The 20,104-nt window shown below is 45.1% G+C and overlaps 1 protein-coding gene and 1 long non-coding RNA gene across 9 annotated transcripts in view; one reads left to right on the top strand and one right to left on the bottom strand.

Moving 5' to 3' along the window:
- The window catches only part of LOC147826187 (uncharacterized), a 118,466-nt gene extending 111,335 nt beyond the window's left edge, over positions 1-7,131 (top strand). Inside the window, exon 4 of the long non-coding RNA XR_015439310.1 lies at positions 6,953-7,131. This is a non-coding gene — a long non-coding RNA (uncharacterized LOC147826187). The remainder of the gene's footprint in view (positions 1-6,952) is intronic.
- Positions 1-12,366, bottom strand: part of Adtrp (androgen dependent TFPI regulating protein) — a 64,974-nt gene extending 52,608 nt beyond the window's left edge. For 4 of the 8 annotated variants that reach the window (XR_002396014.2, XM_004847690.4, XM_004847689.4 and 1 more), the window contains exons 1-3: positions 12,183-12,366; positions 2,659-2,793; positions 506-607 (exon numbers count right to left, since the gene is read on the bottom strand). Coding sequence is in view for 7 of the 8 variants with exons in the window: in XM_004847690.4 (XP_004847747.1) it covers positions 506-607; positions 2,659-2,793; positions 12,183-12,317 (372 nt within the window). In the remaining variant the exon portion in view is untranslated. The other 4 variants (XM_087181776.1, XM_021260650.2, XM_004847691.4 and 1 more) reach the window with 3 other exon arrangements.
- Positions 12,367-20,104: the final 7,738 nt, after the last annotated feature.

Here is a 20,104-nt window from a genome sequence, read left to right on the forward strand (position 1 = left end):
GCTAGGTCTTATTTTCAGGGAAACAGAGCATTTAACCCCTCAAGAACATGTGAATGAATAAAAATTAAAACCAAATAGCAATATATTCATGGAAATATGTAAATAAGCATCCCATTTGTGATGCTCAGTCTCACAGAAGAAATAGTTAAGGCGCTGCTGCTGGGGTGAATTTTGTTGAATGCTGGCTTTACTCAGTTCCTATATAGGAATTGCATAATGCACTTGCTATTTGTGGAAGTTGCTTCTCTTTCAGGACTGAAGCTACCGAAAAGTTCCCTACCCCTCTGACATTCCAATGACTTCCTAAGCAAGGCGTCAATCTTGTCTGGACCTCACCTCTGCTCTTGGAGGACACCCTGTCATACAGTACCAGTTTCTGCTGATTTCACATCCTCAGTGTGCTCTTAGTAGCGACAGAATCGGGAGGCAGGAGTAACCTGGATGTTGGGGCTGGGGAAGCAGTTCAGTACCGAGGCGACTGGCACTGAATTTCCCCTTCACTCACCATTGCGTGATTCAGCCACACTGGAAACATGCCATCTAGGAACTTGGGGTAAACAAGCTCTCGGTCATAGAGAAATATGGTCCAGAATGCCAAAAATACAAACTGGAAAGAAAAAATACAAAAACAGGACCGTTAAATTGGTTTTCAACCAGAATTCTCTAGACCATCAAGGAAACATAGCAAAATAAAAATTGATACCTGCTTTAATATCATAGATTCATTCACAACATGGGAATGTAAAATGAAGGGGAGAAGATTTTTATTGTAGGATTGCTCTAGCTGCGCTCTCTGGGGATATCTCAATGTGTCAATGAGTTAGGGATCAGTTATTTTTCAGCATGGCAGGGAGAGAAGATGTGGAGAAACTGATGCACAATTAATCCTGCATTGTACCCAGTAACTTCTTTCTCCTCTAAGCTTACACCAAGAGTGCCAAGACTGGGCGCATGGAATGGCTCCAGTCTTATAAGTTCATTGCTCACTTTAAATAGGTGTGGCAGCCTGCTCCAGTGGCACACAGCTGTATTCCAGCACTCTAGGAGGCTGAGGCAGGAGGATGGCAAGTTCAAGCCTAGCCTGGCAACTCAGCAACACAATGAGACCCTGTCTCATAATAAAAAATTAAAAGGGCTGCAGATGTAGCTCAGTGAGAAGGTCCTAGGTTCAGTCCCCAGTAACACACACACACAAACACACACACACACACACACACACGGAGGCACAGAAAGGAATAGCAGGGGATGAGAGGTGTCAAACTCCCGGGACCATTCACAAGCTAGTTCACTGAGAGTCCATCTCTCCCTTGCTCAGAAGTTTCATGCATCTCCATTTCTTGTCCTCCTCAGATATCTTGTCTGAGCCCCAGTCCCCTGTGTCACAAGTCAGTGCTCAGACTAGAGGGAGCTGAGTATTCATCTTGTGATCTTCCTATCTTCTGAAATTTCATAGGCTTACTTCCTAACCTTAAAAAATGAATGAGCTTCATTGTTAGTTGGATAAGCTTAATCTTTGGAAGTTTGGAAACTTAATCTTTAAGGGGATGGGAGTGGAGGTCTTCTACAAAGCAAACCTGGAATGCCAGTCCTGGCTCTGTCAGGGAAGAACTCATTAGTGTTCAGAGAAGCTCGTTTCGCATTTAGTTTTGAAGTCCCAGGGCAACAGGAAGCAGGACAATGACAGGTGGACAAAGGTAGTGATTTCTAATCATAGGACCTGCTGGGCAGCCGGCATGCTTGATCTCCTTTTGTTTCCACTCCAGCCAGTGAAAGAAGACATAAACAATGGCATAGAAATATAGGCCGCATCAGCAAGCAAGCATCCTGTCCTTTGCATATGCCTTGCTTTTTCCTAATGGCCATTCATCCAGCACAATGAATGAGGTGCCTACCTACTAAGTGCCCTGCACTGGGCCATCTTTTATTCATTTTATTTTCTTATTTGATGGTTTCCATTTGTAGAGGTAACATAAACTTACTGTAACAAGCAAAACAAGATATGTAAAGGGAAAATAAGCCACCTCCTCCCTCTGGCTCTCCATTCTCGTTACTCTGGTGGAATCAATGTTGTCTCAGTTGTCCAGTCCCTCAGTGTCCATGGGGGATGGGTCCCCAAGGACACCAAATCCACAGGTGCCCAAGTCTTGTATAAAATGGCCTAGCATTTACATATAAGCTGTGCGTATATATCCTGTAATTTAAACTGTCCTTAGATTACTTTTAATACCTAGTACAATGCGAGTGTTATATAAGTAGTCCATAAAATGTATTGGTTTTACAATTTTTTATTATGATGGTTTTAAATTTATTTGAATATTTTTGACCCCAGGTTGGTTGAATTAGTCGATGTGAAACACACAGAGATGAAGGTCAGTTATTTTATCAAGAAGGGTCCTTCAGACTTCCCCCTTAGACAGCAGTAAGTTCTTTGCACCGAGCCTTCCCAAAGATACAAACCTGAATGATAATGCTGATTGTCAATGTAGCCTGTTTTCTGAAGACATTTGAACAACAAGGTGCAGTCCTCAGATGGAACATTTAAGCAAATGCAGTTGCTCTGGTTACAGTAACGGATTCCCAAACATTCTTGATGCCCCAGAGAGCTGACCATCTATTTGTACATGTCTATTCTATCAGACACACATCTTGGTAACTCACAGTGCAGATAGGAAAAGCCAGGGTGGTGAAAAGCAGGTCTCTGAAGGCAGTGATGAACTTAATGTCTTTCCTCCCTTTGATTCTTTTCAGTACATCATCCAGGCATGCGACCCCGAAGAAAACAGCCTGCAAGAGCTAAATTCATTACAACAAATGAGGGCATTTTCATTTGCTTTAATTAATACATCCTTCACTGATGTAAAATCCCATCCCTCTGGGAGCAATGTTGATTCAAGAAGGAGGGGTTGTTGGGTTGTTTTGGTTGAGAGCCAATCCAAGGCCTGGGCATCCAGCTCATTGGGCCTTGACCTTGCTTGCTAAAATTGATTGAGAAAATTCGTTTAGGGGATAATAATGTGTACAGTATTTAGTGTAATGGACTTGAGCTAAAATGGAAACAAAATAAAGAGTCAGCTAAAAAGAAGGCTATAATGATAATAAAAGATACCTTGGCTGCACAAAAGTGGGAAAAACCAAACAGCTAGGTATGATGGTGGAAATGGTCAGGTGACTTCCTAGGAAGAAAACAAAGAAAAAGGCCTAGGGCTGAAGTCTCACTAGGAGCCCAGGCTCAGGGTTCCGGCAGAACACTGTGCTAACATTCCAAGTCCAAAGGACAGAGCAGCTGAGCCGTGGGCCTTGGTGAGCTACCGAGTACTATGAGGTTCCCAAGCAAGGTAGAAGAGAAGCCGTCTTTTCAAAGAAGTACAGGTTTAGTGTCCCTTATCCAAAATGTTCTGGACCTCAAGAAGTATTTCAAATTTTGGATTTTATAGATTTTGAAATATCTGCATATACACAATAAAACATCTTGGGGATGGGAGGTAGGGATAGACATGAAATTTATTTATGTTCCATGTACTGTCATTCTTACACAAATAAGAATGTAATTTTGTACAACATTTTAAAATAATTTTGTGCAGGAAACTGAGTTTCACGGTGTGACATTTTCCACTTGGGCATCAGATTGGTGCTCAAAAAGTTTTGGATTTTGAAGCATTTCAAATGTCAAACTTTTAGACTTGGGATGCTCAACCTGCAATATGGCTTGGAAGGGAAAACTCTGCCCAGTCTTAGAGTTTTTCATAATCTCCTGGTTTCCAATTTAAGGCCCAGTGGAGCACGACTACGTGAAGTTTGGTTTGGTTTTGAGTTATGCTCACGACAGAACCCTCGTTTACTTGTTGAAAGTAAAAGAAGGGTGGTCTGGACTCTTCTCTTAGCCCACAAGTTCTGGAAGAGTTGGACACAGCCACTATCCCAGGTGGGTTCCCAGACCCCTAGAACCCAGGTCACTTATACCCCAGCCTAGACGATGGAATCAGAATCTCAGGAAAAGGGTACAAGAGCTGATTTTTAAGCAAGCTCTTCAGGTGTCCCTATGTAGGCCAAAGTTCTAGGACCAGTGTATTAGACATAACTTCATCATTCAAAGTCCTTACTGACCACTCAGAATTCTAATAACTAACATAGTCATCATGTGTTATGTGCCAGGCACTGAACTGAGCTTTTAATTCTCATTACAACCTTATGAAGTAAGCGCTGTCGTTAAGCCCTGCCATCACCAATTGACAGATGAGGAAATTGAAGTAAAGAGAGATTAACAAACTTGCCTTAAATTTGATGGCTTCAGAGTTTGGTTCTTGAGCCAGACTTTAAAAAGGAAATTATCAGATTTCTAAGGCCATCTGACAAAAAGCACTGTGTCGGAAGAGAGACAATATGTCCAGGTGGAAGAATTAAAAACAACTTTAAAAAAAATACTGATGCTTGATTTCTAGCCCCAGAGGGTCTGCTGTAATGGTCCTGGGGTACAGAGTAGGCATCAGGATTTTTTAAATCCTCCCGAATGCTTCTCATTCTGGGCAGCTAGAGTTGAGAAGCTCCTGCCTAGAGGAACTTCCGCCTGGAAATCCCTATCAGGCAGTCTCCAGAGAGCTGGGCCAAGGAGTCCAGGTAGTTGAATCCCCATAGGGGCTGAGATCACTAGGGGCGCAGATCGGGGGACATCCTCTGATCTCAGGGACAGAGGGGGACCAGGAGCTGTCAAGGGGTGGAGAGGGACCGGGTGGCAGAAATCAGAACTGGACAAGAACCTCATGATCGCTAAGAGGGGAATGAAGCTTCTCACCAGGAGAGGTTGTGTGGAAGGGGCTGAGTGATGGCTTTTATGCCACACAGGGCTTTCCTCTCCAGCACTAGCCATTATGCTGGTGCTTTTGACATCCGTTCCTCGCGGGCTTTAGGACCCAGACCAGAAGTTTTTGCACAAGGGCGCCTCCTCTTTCCTCTTGGCCTCCCCACAGCCCAGCAGCTCTCCCCACACCCCAGCTTTCACTGCCACCTGCCCAGGCAGCAGTAGGTAGCTGCTGTCGTCAGGACAAGCAGGCATGGGGCCTGGGCCCCCCGGCAAAGAGGCTGTGTTGTTCCATGAACACCGCGATTAATCACACTCCCAGCGCCTGCCAGATCTTCCCTCTCTGGGGGAGAGGCCGCCCGCCCCCGGCGTGAAGTCCACATGACCCGCTGTCCTTAGGCCAGAGCTTCTCAGAGTCGTCGTGAGTCAAGCTCGTGCTTTCTGTTGCTCTTCCCAGTCACAGAAGGTGGAAATCAGATTAGGGAAAAGACTGCATTGCTCAGCTTCTCCGGGATTTCTCCATCGATAAAGTTGGGCTTCCCGCTGCCGACCTGTCGTCCGCTCTTCCCCTCCAGCCCTTCTTCCTCATCTTCCCGCAGGCACGCGCCACCCTGGCGTCTGCAGATGCCAACTCTCTGGAAGGCAGCCTTGCTGCCACTGATCTCACCCAACGCTGGCCTGCTGGCCTCCGTGTCAACGAGGACTCTTCGGGAACCTCCACACCAGCACCCAGGAGGGAGCCGCTAGGGATTTGCCAGGAGAAGGACATAGACAAGGTCTGGGGCGCAGAGGACCACAGAGCAGACCTAGAGGTTAAGGAGGGTGAGAAGCCACGGACGCTAAGAGGCAGCCACGTTTTGGTGGTGGGAGGGGGTGGGTCAAGGACAGTTTGGACCAACTCTGGCCTGCTTTCTCGCCAAAGACAGTGCAAGGCAATGTTTACAAAACACACACAGAAGGAACAATCTAGGAAGGAAGTGTCAGTTGCTGCTGTGAGCTCAGTTGTGCCTCCCCTCAACAAATTTACATAGTTAAGGGCTAAGGCCTAATACCTTTGAAGCTCAGAACCTCACTGTTCGTGGAGACGGAGTCTTTGAAGAGATAATTTAGTTAATTAATATGGGTAGTTCTAAGGCACCAGGACCTTTGTCCTTCTATGAATAAGAGGAGGTTAAGACATAGACAGGCATGGCGGGCGGGTAGACCACATGAGAATGCAGGGAAAGGTGGCCACCACAAGCCAAGGAGAAAGGAACCAGCCCAAGTGGCCCCTTGGTCTCAGATTTCAGCCTCGGAAATCCAAGACAGTGGAATTCTGGTGTCTAGCTGTCCCTGTGGCTCTCTGTTATGGCAACCCTAGCAAAGTACACAGTAATATTAAAATAGAATAGCAACAACTGGTCTTCTCTTAAGAATCTTGTAACACAATTACTGTCATTTCCATTTCTCAGCTACCCTAAGTGCCCAGGAAAGCAGACTCCCCAGTGTCCTCCTGTTCAGAGTTCACTTCAGAGCTGCAGCTCTCGTGCTCATCATCTCTGCGGGTCCCTCCCCAACTCTGCCCCGGTGCAGGATTCAGTGCCTTTTCCTGAAATGCTGCTGTTCTAAATTTGTTAGCTGCCTTTCGTTCCTGTTGCTAGCCAACAAACTTACTGCCAGTGAGAGCTGAATTTGCATTTTTTATAACTAATGCAATTTAAGAAACGGTAGCTAAGGGGTATTTAGTTTTTATATTCTTGTGTCTTCACAAATCCACAAAAATCTTAAAATCATAGAAATTTAGCCTAAGTCATCGACTTTATTGCCTTTCCTTAATGCCAGAGCCCTCATAAACTACCCCAGGAAATGAGACTTGCTTGTATTAAAAAATTATTCCAGAGGGGGAGATTCCACAAGTTCCCTGAGCAAGACGTTGCAGTGCCTGTTGGGTGAGTCAAGTAACCCAACAGCGCCCTGTTGGAGATTCTGTGTCTGACTCAGCCAGACGGGGACTTTCTTTTTCCTCTGCTTCAGAATGATGCAACCCTTGTGATGAAAGACTTGCCCAGAACAAACACTTTCTCTCAGTAGTTAAGAGAGTGTTGCTCTCTGAGGCACGCGGCATGGAGCTTCGGCCCGGCTGGTCTGTCTGTACTGATGTGTGCTGTACTATTCCAGGCAAAACTCCTGTGCCCTTAGTGGAAGAAAGAGACCTGGATAGAAGAATGAGATGAAGAACGTGGGAGAAGAAACAAAGTGAAGAACACAACTGGAATAATCGGGAGGAGAAAAGGAGATGCAGGGAGGGGTAAGGAAAAGGAAGAAAGGAGGTAAAAAAGGAATTACCTCGTGTCATGTACAGGTACCAACTCCACTGCAAACACGGCCTAACAAAAAAATACTCTGAAAAAAAGATCATATTGTTTACAATCAGCAAAAACAATATGGTGGGGTAATCCAGAGAGACGAATAGGGATGCTTGGCTGATGACAACAGCTCGGGACAGTGACAGGAGGTGTTGGGATACAGTAGGTCACAGGAGGGGTGGGGTCTCCTCGCCTGGCTCAGACCAATTAGAACCATGTTCTGGTCATCCGGTTACTTGGCCAATGTCGTGGGCAGCCAGGGAGGCACCCAAAATGGACTTGGGCACAATGCAGGTCAGGACTGGCTCTATGCTGACCTTAGGAGTAAGGAAACAAAGAGGAAGAGGAGGAGGAAGAGACAGGAGGCAGAGAAGGGAGAGGGATCTTGTGTACCCTTACTGAGTACCTGGAAAGGCCGGGAGCCTGGTAAGCAGCAGGGGAGATTGCTCGGGCTGTGCCTGCAGGGAGCTCCCCGTGCTCTCCGGACTCTGGAGCGGGTGGAAGGAACAGGTTGGAGGAGGGCAGGCTGAGGCAGAGGAGCTGGCGGAACCAGGTGAGCCCCTGGGAGCTAGCGCAGAGCTGGCCCTACAGAGCTGCCCTGGAGTGAGGCCTTTGTACTCAGGTTAAGCAGGGTGCAGCGACTGCTGGGAGGGACCAGAGCCTTGGGGAGGCAGCTTCCTCCTGCTGGGTGCAGGTCTAGGATGGGTCACCATCCGTGAGTCGTTGGAAGCCAATGGCCCTTCTCCTGGGAACTGGGAGTGAGTACCGCAGTGCTGGGGCGGTGGGAAGGTCCAGGTTCTTCAGCACTACCCTCGAGTAAACTGAGGCACAGAGAAGTTAAGGTCACATGGAAGTGAGCAGATGGCCAATGTTCCTGCTCCAAAGCTTGGCCTCCAGTCATTCATCTCTGTGCCGTGTGTAAAGCAAATGCTGTCTCTTGTGGCTGTTCAATACCTTACAGCCACTTTGTTTTGGGTGCTGGTGGCGACTCTCCCCATAGTGCTCTCCGCAGTTACCCTTGAAGCCATCTGGGAGCTAAAACAGTGGGCACAGAATCTTGGTGGGCAGATTCGGTCATGTGGGTTTTGACTCTGTCAGGGGTAAGAACTGCCTATGTTAATGCATTAACCTGCTGGCAGGAAGTAAGGGATTTCCACCAAGCAATGAAGTGAGTTCTAGGATATAGATGGAGCCGCCATCTTCTCGCTGTGTAGGGGCTGCCCTAGAGTTTGGACCAATGGAGTCCCCCGGGATGTCTCTTGCTCTAGCCCTGAGTCATGATCCTTGAGTTTGAGGATGAAGAGGTCAGAGTTGCCTGAGGCTTGAACCATTTGAAGGAGAACAAAGGGTAAGGACCCCCACCTCTGTAGCCAAAATGGGGGAGCCAGGGGAAGTGGGGAAAAAGGAGCGCCCAGAATCTCGCCTGCAGATCCCAGTTATATGGCACTAACTCGAACAGTGTTTCAAAAGGAAGTTTATATTTAACAAGGGGAACCTCAGCAAAGCCAGTGAACTCTGCACACTGCGTTGCTGCGGCTGACTGTCCTCCCATCTCTCCTAGCTCGCATTCCCTGGGGTGAGGGCTGGTGTAGGACGAGGAAGACATAGCCACGGCATGCCTGGAGGACTTGGCATGGAGGGCATTCGCCAATAGGAGCACCCAGGGCTGTCCTGGTCTCCACGCCCAGTTTCTGGGGTCTCCGTGGTGTAAGACTCGCTGCCTTCTGTTGGATGTACCTCCTGAGCTGCCTGGGCCTGAGTGTGTCCAGCTTGACAGCTAGCTACTGCGGGAAGGACAGTGGCCAGGCAGAGTTCTCTTCTAGCCGGCCAAGGGAGGATGACACACAAGGTGGAAAATGACCCGTTTCCAGATCCATGGCCCATCCACCTGGTGCTCAGTGAGGAGACAGGTGTCCCACGAGCTACACTCCCCACTGCACCTATCAGAGCTTCCCTTCCTGTCTCTACTCGCTGACGCCATGCTGCATGCTCGCCACCTGGCAGGTGGGATCCTTGTGGCCACGCCATGGTTAGGTACTATTTTAACTTCTATTTGGCAGAAGGGGAAATGATAGACACTCACCAGTGTCGAGCCCAGGTCACAGAGAGTGTGGGGTGGAACTGAGAGCCAAGCTCAGTGCTCAGGGCTGTAGACACCTGGCTACGCTCCTTCCTTCAGGGAATCAGTTAGTTTACTTCCTCATGAGGCAGAGTTCTCTACTTCTGCTTCCTCACACTGCTCTGTTGGTGGCTCTGTACCTTTGCCACCAATCCTGCGGTTGTGGCCTTCTGTCTTCTTTGATCCTTTGAAATTTTTTGGGGGGGGATGCAAAACTCAGAGTGCTAACTTGCCCTATGATGAGTTTTGCTCCTCAAAATGGGACATAACTGGTCAGGTGTGGTACAGCACACTGTAGTGCCAGCCCTCTGGGAGGCTGAGGCAGGAGAAGCATAAGTTTGAGCCCAGTCTATGCAACTTAGTGATTTAGCAAAATTCTGTCTCAAAAAAAAATAAAATTTTTAAAAGGGCTGGGAAATTGCTCAGTGAAAACTTTGCATTTAATCCCCAGTATTACACACAAAAAAGGGACATGATTTTCACTCAGAAATGAAAGCTGTTTAACAAGAGACATAACTTCCTGATAAGCAGCGTTGGATACTGACATTATCAAGCCAACGTCAATAAAATAAAAGAGGTAAAATAAATACTTGAGTGTTATAACAAGTTATAAAACCTCTACGATTTGATCAGAGCAACCATCAACTAATGAATCATTGTTAACATAAATCAGTAAAAAAAATAAGCCCACGAGATTTCAAGGGCTAGAAATTTTGAAGCCTCAAATTTTACCGTAAGTAACATATTTGAAATCTATCCTTAAATCAGTCCTCTGAAAGACACCCTGCCCGTCTTTGCCAGGTGGGAAACTATTCATACATGACACTGACACTTTTAAGAAATGACCACATAGTAGTCCCTTTCTATTCATGTATAATGGCAGAAGAAGCCAGCAGAGGTTTATTGCTCAGGAATGCAGGAAAAGCTAGGGTCAAGCCAAGTCAGCAGGCCACATGACTAGGTATTCAGTGCCGAGTACCTGGTACCCACCGCGTGGCAAAAACAATGTAGAACTGTAAACTGTTAGGGTGGGCAAGGGTCTAGAAGGAGAAACTCCTGTTTTTGAGCCATACTCTGATTGAAAGGTTAGAACTCACATATGGAGAAAGATTTACAAAAGAATACTATACAAAAATATGCAGTTACAAGACATGTTCTCAAAAGTCAGAGAAAGGAAAACAAACTTGGGCTGAAGTTCGACAGCAAAGATTTTTAGGAAGAGGGCAGGATTTCAGCTCCTGGCCTTTTCCTGAACATCGTGAGAATATGGACAGAGAAGTGGGGACCAGGAAGCCTACAGAACAGTACAGAAAGGAGACAAATCAGCCTTCTGAGGGCTAAGCCAGGGCAGGTTCTGAAATCAGGAGTTTGGGACTCATTCCATAAGGCAGGAGGGAGCCACCAAAGTTTCTGGAGCATCCAACCATATTTTAAAAAGAAGTCATGACTTTTTTCAATTTAAGAACAAAATAAAACACCGAGTTTTAGAGGGTGGATGGATGGATCGGATAGGGAGGGCACAGTGAAGAGCTGATCTACTGAGCCTGGATTGGGAGAGGCAGCTAAGGCTGGGGAAGAGGAGAGGTTGGACTCAGCAAAAGGAAGGATGAGGGGGATGAGGAATTGATGATTAAAATGGGAGGAACCTCGGGGTATGAGAGTGTTAAAAAGCCCCTGGCCATGTAAGTGAGCTAGAATAAGAAGTCAGAGAGCTGGACTATGGGAGTAGCTGATGAATCTGTTCTTAGCCACAGCTGTGTGAGATAGAACATCAGTACTGGAATCGGGCTTTGATTAGAACACCCTGTCTTTAGTTGACCCTTTTTAAATACAAAGTGAATGGAGACACAAAACCCATTTTTAAAATTATGGTACTCTTACCATTCAACAAAATATCTTTTGTTTTGCTTTCTGTGAATTTTTAGGATTAAAACAAGCATCACCTTGATATTTTCCAACATAGTAGAGCTGTGTTTGGAGCTCAGTCTTTTCAGGCCAGAATCAATAGGCAAGGAAATGGCCAACAAAGAGAAGGAGGCACCTCCTGGCCTTTTTAATTTAAACCCTCTCCATTCTGCTACCCAAGCATCTTAGGGTCAGTTTTTCTGATCATGTAGGGTATCCTCTGCTTGTCACATGGGGATTTTGATTCCAAAGGATTGGAATATACTGTCCAGTTTCTGAAACCAGATGTCTAGATGGCCTCCTATAGTCAGTCAAAAGCCTCAAACACTAATTCTCAACCCCTAAAGGATGCACATTCTTAGCTTTAATTTTCTTAAAACATAATCTCAAAATACTCTTTTAAAATCTGCTTTTCTCTCCAATTCACTCTTCATATACCAGTAACTTAGGTCAGCTAGTTCAGGAAGACAGTTATCAGACTGGGTTTTAAAGAGTTGAAAATATGTATTTGCGATTATTCTGCAGGGTGATTTGTCCTTTCAGATGGAGCTTGAGCCTAAAAAAATTGAAGTGGGAGCTGAACATGGCAAAATGTGTTTGCTTTTCTTAGATAAATCTGTTAGTCTGTGTGTGCTGGAAAATGGCATTATTCCTCCATTGGAAATCACACTTCCTACACAACATACGCCACTCTGCCTTCTCTTCACAGACTTTCCCAAGCAAGGTTCAAAATCCCTCCTGTATTTGTAGTCAATTCCATGGTGAAACCATTACTTTGGTCCCTCTATTGGGCTCCAAGACAAGATTCTTTTCAAAAGAGCATTTAACAATTAGCCAGTCCAAAAATGTAGCCATGAATAGCTTTCAAACGGGTTTCTCAGTGCATACTGTTAAGAAAGCAAGCAAAACTCACCAGCAATAAAGGATGATGGATAATGGAATTCTGTGTCTGATAAAATGCAAAAGTGATACATGAAAAAGCACTGATACTACACATATATTGAGCTTATAGACTTACCAGATTGAAGAGTGTCAAGTATTTAGTCTGTGCACCGTCTTGAAAGATAGTTCCAAGTTGTGGGATGTAAACATTGAGGAAAATGTACCAGTTCCAAAGAATGAAGTGGTATGCACATGTAGAAGTCCTCGTCATGGCTACCTCTACACAGGTCACCGTGAACACATCCAGTCGTCTCTTTCCTTCTGTGGTCACAGCTCAAATCCTGTGCAGGCTGGAGAGCTGTAAAACACACCCCTTTGGGAGTGAGAGTTCCAACATGGCTGGATTTTGCTTCTCTCTTAGGTTCTTTTCCAATGTGGGAGAAAGGCTTATTATTGTTACTGGTTTTCAGACATCTGTGTTTAGCTAATGGTAGATTATCCGTGGAGATTGCACTCGTTGCAGTGGTGTTTTGAAGAAGGGATGAAGCAAGGGTTGCACTTTGCACTGTTGGACTAGGTCACTGGGGCAGTGGCCTGGTTAAAGGGCCCTCTTAAGAAATACCCACAAAATCTAGTAAAATATTACCATGGCCTGACTATCTTTTCCTTTGAGCAGAACAGGAAATTACAGCGCTATCTCTGGAGAGAAAGAGCAGCAGGTTGATAAGGCGGAAGGCGGAGACTACTGAGTGTGTCTAGGGTGTGAAGAAAGGGAAGGATCTGCTCCTGACATCTCTGAAACAACCTTTGATCCTCCAGGCAATAGCCCCAAGGGTTGTTTTTTTTCCTTTTCCTTCTTTTTTACTTTTACATCTTTGTCCTAGAGGAGGAAGGGTTACCCACAGGCATTTCTGTGCTTGGGGGGAAGAAGCGAAGGAAGAGCTCTGTGGTCCTGCTGCCCACATACCTGAGTGCAGGCAGTGCCGGAAGAGGGACAGGGTCTCTGCACTGTCCTGGTGGGGAAGAGACAAGGCTGGGCTGGGTGGGCACAGGTCCGGACCCTGCCTCAGCCTCAGCTGAAGGGCACCAAGAGGGAACTGGAAGTGAGATTCCTTGTGACATCACCAGCTAGTTTCCCTGGGCAACTGAGTTGCCCGGTTGAGCAAATTCTTCAGAGAAATGCACCCAACACAGTTATGTAAGTCTGCAGTTGGTGCTATTGATGATTTTAACAGGGCTCTCTGGAACTGGGAGGAAGAGCCACAGGGTAAACAGGGAGAGCAAAGCAAACACAGAAACAAACCTACCTCCTATGAGTCAGTGGACTCCACAGATCAGGATCTGTAGATGGGTGGGGAACTGGCCAGAGCCAGCAGTTCAAAGGCTGCATGGTAAACATATCTTAGTCTGTTGGGATGGCTGTAACAAAACACCCCACTCCGGGTGGCTTATAAAACAACAGAAATAAAACAAAACAAGAGAAATCCGTTTCCTATACTTCTAGAGGCTAGAAGTCCAAGACCAAGGCAGATTCAGTGTCTGGTGAGGGCAGGTTTCTGACTCATGGGTGGCCATACTGTCTCTGTGTTCTCCCATAGAGAAAGAGGCCAAAAGCTCCCTTGGGCCTCTTTTATAAAGGGAAGAATTTCATACATGAGGGCTCTTACCTCATCACCTAACCACCTCACCAAAACCCTGGATACAAACATGTAGACCATAGCAAATCATTTTCAAAGGAAGAAAATGATTGAGACATGGGTGACATAACACTGTACAAAACTCTACAGCCTAGGCTAAAACTACAAATAACAATGGCTGGGAATAGTTTGACAGTACTCACTGTTTCCAGGCATTGATCCAAGTGCTTTGCATATGTTGACTCATTTAACCCTTTAAACACCACTATGAGGTTAGTGAGTTATCACCTGCATTATCAGATGAGCAAGCCCAGGCTGTCAAAAGGATGCATTCAGCAACTATTTAAGAGGCAGAGCAGCAGCCTGTACTGGTAACCAGTGTACCTAACTACAAAGAAACAACATGTGCTCCCTTTTCAATATCTTCTTCCCTCTCCCTTTCATTTCTTTATCACCCATCAGAAAATTCTCTCAACAAAGGTTAGAAATTTTGAAACCTGGTGCACGCACGAGATACTTTGGCATGTCTCCATTTTAGACATCACTGTGGATTTAGAGATTTTTATCCCTTTATACAAAAACCTTCAGCGTAAATTACAGGGTAAAGACCGAGACAAAGCTGTGAAAGGAGGAGAAAGGAAGGAACCACATCTCTGAAATGTCTGTCTCAACCTGGAGCTGGCTTTCCATCATGTATGATCCTTCCCTGTATTTGCCCCAAAGCCCACAGATGAGCCCTCTCCTAAATATTCATACGATGATTCAAATTTATTTGTATGAGATTCAGTGCTTGACATTAAAATCCAATTAATTTCCAGCATTTTAATAAACAGTAACAAGCAATGCATAGGAAGATTTATATATAAAATTATGTAATTTCTAAACTCATTATCTACTTTTTTTTTCACATTGGGGAATTGAACACAGGATCTTCACATTGAGCTACATGCCTAGCCCTTTATAAATTTTATTTTACTTTATCTTTTAAAATTTTAAGACAGGGTCTTATTAATTGAGATCCTACTGTCTCAGCCTCCCAGAGTGTTGGAATTATAGGCATTCACCACCAAATCCAGTTACATTTTCTTATAAAACTTTGCACAGAAGTGTTGCTAAAAGCATGGCACACTCTCCACTGTGACCATACCCCCATCATAATTTGTATGCCTGGTTGAATAACTAGATACATTTTCAAGGGCCATTTGGCCAACTGTTTCCCCTCTTGAGACCAGAAGCTTTGGGAAACAATGAGTCCCCATTTAGGAGCACAGTATTGTGAACTAATGCACATGAAGTCTGCCCTTTGCCTTTGTCATCTCTTCAAGAATGTGGAAGCCTCTTGTCCCATTGAGGAGAGATTTTTTTAAAAAAATGTTAACGTCTTAAAATAAGTGAGACCCTTAAGGTGGAAATTTTTTTTAACACAAGAAGCACTAAAAATATAAGCATAAGCACACATCATACCTAGAGCATTATATGGGTAATTCGATTAGTAAAAATGACATTCTTTGCAACTGTCTACAACATTCTAGGAGCTTGGAACTCCGTTATTTAATTTCCCAAATATTTATTGAACAACTACCATTTGCCAGACTTTTATTAGGTTAGGGGAATTTCCTAAGGATTAAGAGAGATCCAATCCTTGGCTTTGTAGAGTTCATAGTCTAGCAGGGGAGATAGTCAGTTGACAAGTACAAAATCTGTGCTAATTTATAATTACGGAAGCTTCTGTGAAGGACACAGCAGACTCACTGGAGAAGTCTATACCATCAGAGGTGGGGTTGGGAGGTCAAGGCAGCTTCCCTCGCGGGCCAGCTGGTTCCCAGCACAGCCAGCACACTCCTACTCTTCAGTGGGCTCCTGTTTTCTTTCTTTGCTAGCTTCTTGTGTTCATGTTTCCCAGGGAGCAGAGCCCCCTTTCCATACCACATACTGACCCGAGTGATTTCAGCCACCATCATGGTTTCTACCTCCACCTTTGTTATCTCAGATTTTTTTTCTTTTTTCTTTTTTTGGGCAGGGCGGGGGGGGGCGTACCAGGGATCGAACTCTGGACCTGGGCTTGCGAGGCAGGCGCTGGAACCACTGACCTAAATCCCTGGCCCTGTTATGTCAGATTTTAAACCTCTAGGTCAGGGCCTCTCTCCCACCCCTCCAAGCTTCAAGTGTGTGTTTAGCTACCTGCTGTTAAGAGTAGGTCAGACACACCTCAAACTCAACATGTCTAAAACAAAGCCACTTCCTTCCCCCAGATCTGACCCCTCTTGTCTATTCAGTCTTGGATGAAGGCTCCGTCGTTCACACAGGAGGCTCTCTTGCCTCTTCACTCTCCCTGACCCCCCATTTCCCATTATCCACAGAGTTCTACAAGTTGTCTCCCAAGTCAGGTTCACACCAGTTCCCTTCTTTCCAACCCTTGCATAACTACCCTGGATCAAGTCTTCTCCGTCTCCTGGATTCTGGTTTTATGTTTCATTCTGCTCTTCACAAGGTCAAAGGGTAACTCATTCTAAAGTGTCATGTTTGTCCGTGGCTTATATCCCTTTACCACACCAATGTCCACCTACACCTACAGCATGATATCTGAGTTCGTAACTTTTCATAAACTGCCCTCTGCCACTTATCTTTGATACTCGCTCCAGCTTCACCTTTTGTCTCATACTTGACATTCCTCCAATAACACCAAAATGATAGTAACATCAACCACACTGGCCAGGTCATTACCACCTCCTACACACACACACACACACACACACACACACACACACACACACACACTCGCACTACCTTACTCCTCCTGTCTCCTCTCCATGAAAACAAAATTCTGCCATTTGCAACATAAATGAAATAGGAGGACATTCTGTAAAGTGAAAAAAGAGAGGTACGGAAAGACAAATACTGCATCATTTCACTTATGTTAGGAATCTTTAAAAAGTTAAATCTGTAGAAGCAGAGAATACAGTGTCAGTTACAAAGCAATGGGTGTAGAGGTGGGTTGGTGAAAGTTAGTTAGAGGACATGAAATTTCAGTTTGAAAGAGGGAATAAGTTCAAGAGATCTATTGCTGTGCATCATGGTGACTCTAGTTAATAACAGTTAAATTGTGTTCTTGAGAATTACTAAGGGTAAATTTTAAGTGTCCACATCATAAAAAAATAAATGTGTGAAATAAAGTATATGTTAGTTAGTGTGCTTTCGTTAGTCCACAATGTATACATATTTCAGGACATCATGTTGTACACCATAAATGTATACAATTTGTATTTATCAATTCAAAAATAAATAATTACACTAAATATATGTGTTGAATAAATGAATATGTGAACAATAGGTGTACCAGTCTCCTGAGTTTTCCTGCAAAGCCACCTCATTTGTGAAAATCCTACTATGCTCAGAATGTTCAGCTGCTGGGTTCAGAGGAGGAGGTGGAATGCTAGCAGGAATGAAGTCAAAGCCTACACTCTGGAGGAATTCAAAGCCAAGTGGCAAAGACATATGTAAACAAAAAATTACAGCACAATGTGATAAGTACAATAATAGAGGTATGCATAAAGCACTCATAGAGCCTAAATTATCCTGCACATTATTCTGACATTTTAATAGGCAGAAGATTGAGCGAAAGATGCGTGTATTTAGTAAATCATGGGAAACTCCAGATATCACGCAGAAGATAAAGATTAAAATAATCTCACTGAATATAGTCATCATGGCCACCAGCACCCATAATAGTTTTACCCAGTACAGATGTAACCCATTCCCAGGCTGCTCACTGAGTAATAAGGCTCCAAGAGCAAAGACTCATGGAACCCAAGCTGGAAACTGAGCCTGCACACACAGCATGGGTGGGGGCTGATCAGCCATCAGCCTCACAAGATTGTTAGGGTTTAGAGCTTAAAGATCCCCCAAGGCCCACGTGGTAAAGGCTTCATTGTCAGCCTCTGGTGCTGTTGAAAAGTAGTGGAACTTCAAGAGATAGGGTCAGTCAGGGAGAAGTTCTGTTTCCAGGGGCATGCCCTAGAGGGGATATTGGGATCCTGCCCCTCTGCTTTCTCTTTGCTTTCTGGCTGCCGTGCAGAGGGTAGTCTCCTCTGTCACACCTTCCTGCCATGATGTATGATGCCACCACAGGCTGAAACAACATGATCAAGTGGCCTTGGACTGAAACCAGGAGCCCAAATAAGCTTTTCCTCCTTTAAGTTGATTATCTCAGGTATTTTGTTGCAGAGATGAAAAGCTGCCTAAGTACAGGGGTTGATTCCTTTAGTACAATGGGGCTCCAGGAATCTCCAGGGGTAATTCTTTCACCTCCCAAGGGCAGGACATGAATTGAGCTAAAGGGACCTTTGACCAGGGCTCTGAAGAGACTGGAGGGGAGCCCCAGGTGACACAGGTGCATACTCAACCCCACATGCATGGAGCCAGCCACAGGGAGGGTTTGGAGCACAGCTGTGGTGGTGGCTGTGGGCAGCAAGTGCAGAGTGGAGGAGGAAATGAGCATGGCACAGCAGAATCCTCAAGGTCGTGGTCAAAGGCAAGTCTGTGGGAATGTGATTTCATTCCCGCATGAAGGACAGGCCATGCAGCTGCTGTGTAAAACAAACAACTATCCAATGAGCCCAAATAATTTTAAGCTTCAAGGCCAGGAACATGGGAGGGACTCGTCCTTTTCCCCTTACCGTCCCAGCCTGCAGAGCCCTTTGGAATGGTTCGGTCCCTCTGTACCTCCATGGTGTCAGGTGTTCATTTAACTCTGCCTTCTTTAGGCAACCACTTCCACCACTAAACTCCAGATGAGGGAGCCCCTTTTCCTACAGGAGCACTAACTGACAGAGGCAATGGGATTGCGCGATCCTCCAGAGCTGTTGTCTGCAGGCCTTGATTCTGGCATTGTGGTGTTCTTGATATTTAGCTAGGGGATCTCTTTCTCTTGGGTTTCCTGATTATTCCACCTTGATTGCTCAGTGCTGTTTGTATTCAACTACAACCTCTGTTGTCTCTGAGCCAATATCCCCTGCACTGCCTTCTGAAGTACCTCTCCCCAATAAAAGGTGGAATTTAGAAATAATGAAAGGTGTGTCTGATACCTTGTTGAAGTCAAGGTGCATGGAGACCTGGATCTCCCTCCCGTAGACTTTGCACCCCTAGAAACACATCCTCACTGGCTAGATGTAGGGTTGAGAATGGACATGGTAACCATGGGGTTACTTCTAGTCCATGCAAAAGCACTGTAGTTTTCTCAGAGGCCTCTGTGAGTGCCCCGCTTTTTAAAAACTAGAACTTTCAGGAAAGGCCCCATCCAAAGTGTGTTCAGTGAGAACATGTGTGGGTTTCCAGCTGCCAAACCAAGCCAATGCTGAAAGGCCCTAGAACTTTCTTATTGGATGTTTTTAAGTCTATACCAACACTCTTCACCCACTGCTTTGCCTGTTGTATGGGGAAATTGATTCAGATCGGCCTTCCTTTTTGATGTGCAGCATTGTTCTTGCAGTGGAATACAGCACTCCATGGCTATCTGAGACTGACTCAGAGGCGCTGACTCCTCCGTCAGCAGTTTGGAAGGTACATTTGTTGTTGAAAGGCCAAAGAACTCTTCCTGTTTACAAGTATGGAGTTGACTCACATTATTTCAAGAGTTTAGATCAAGAAAAAAAAACCTGTTTGAGGTCTGTTAGTTCAACCCCTTCATCTTTCGGATGAGAAAAGTAAAGCTCAGAGAGCTTCAGGGACTTGCCCAGAGCTGCCCAGCTATTAATACAGGGGCCATGACCAGAAAAAATATAGGTCTCCTAACAACCAGCTCTCACACTTTCTTGAATAGTACTTTTTTGCATCTATGTTCTAGAATTTTCAAGTGGATGTCTCTTGCATAACTTAGTTCAGATATCCCTTGATTATGTGAGACCTGATGAAGTGACCAAAAAGAAAATTTATTAAAGATAAAATATCTACCTAGAAATGCCTTTTTAAAGCTGGGCGTTGCAGTACACACCTCTCTGTGTGGCACATACTTGGAATCCTTGTCTGTTCCTTAGCCCTTGTTACACCATGTGGCGTCTCCTTTCAATCTCCATGGTTTCAGACGACAGACGTGCAGTTATTTGAATTTGTATCCTCTATGTGTCACTCTTCTTTGGCTGCTTTCAAGACTTTGTCTCTAGTCTTTAGAAGGTGGATTATAGTGTGCTGAGGTGTGGATTTATTTGGTCTTACCATATGGAAGATTTTTCACTTTCTTAAACATGTAGGTTTATGTCTTTCACCAAGTTTGGAAGCTTTCAGCCATCATAGTGTTCTGTTTGTTTTTGTTTTGTTGCCATACTATGGATTGAACCCAGGATTTCATGCATGTTAGGCAAGCACTCTACCACTGAGCTGCACCTCAAGCCCTTTTTAAAAATATTTTACTTTTTGAAACAAGGTC

This window comes from Heterocephalus glaber, unplaced genomic scaffold, assembly GCF_053883595.1.
Source record: "Heterocephalus glaber isolate CG9 unplaced genomic scaffold, H.glaber_assembly_v1.0 deba00001472, whole genome shotgun sequence".
NCBI lineage: Eukaryota > Metazoa > Chordata > Mammalia > Rodentia > Bathyergidae > Heterocephalus > Heterocephalus glaber.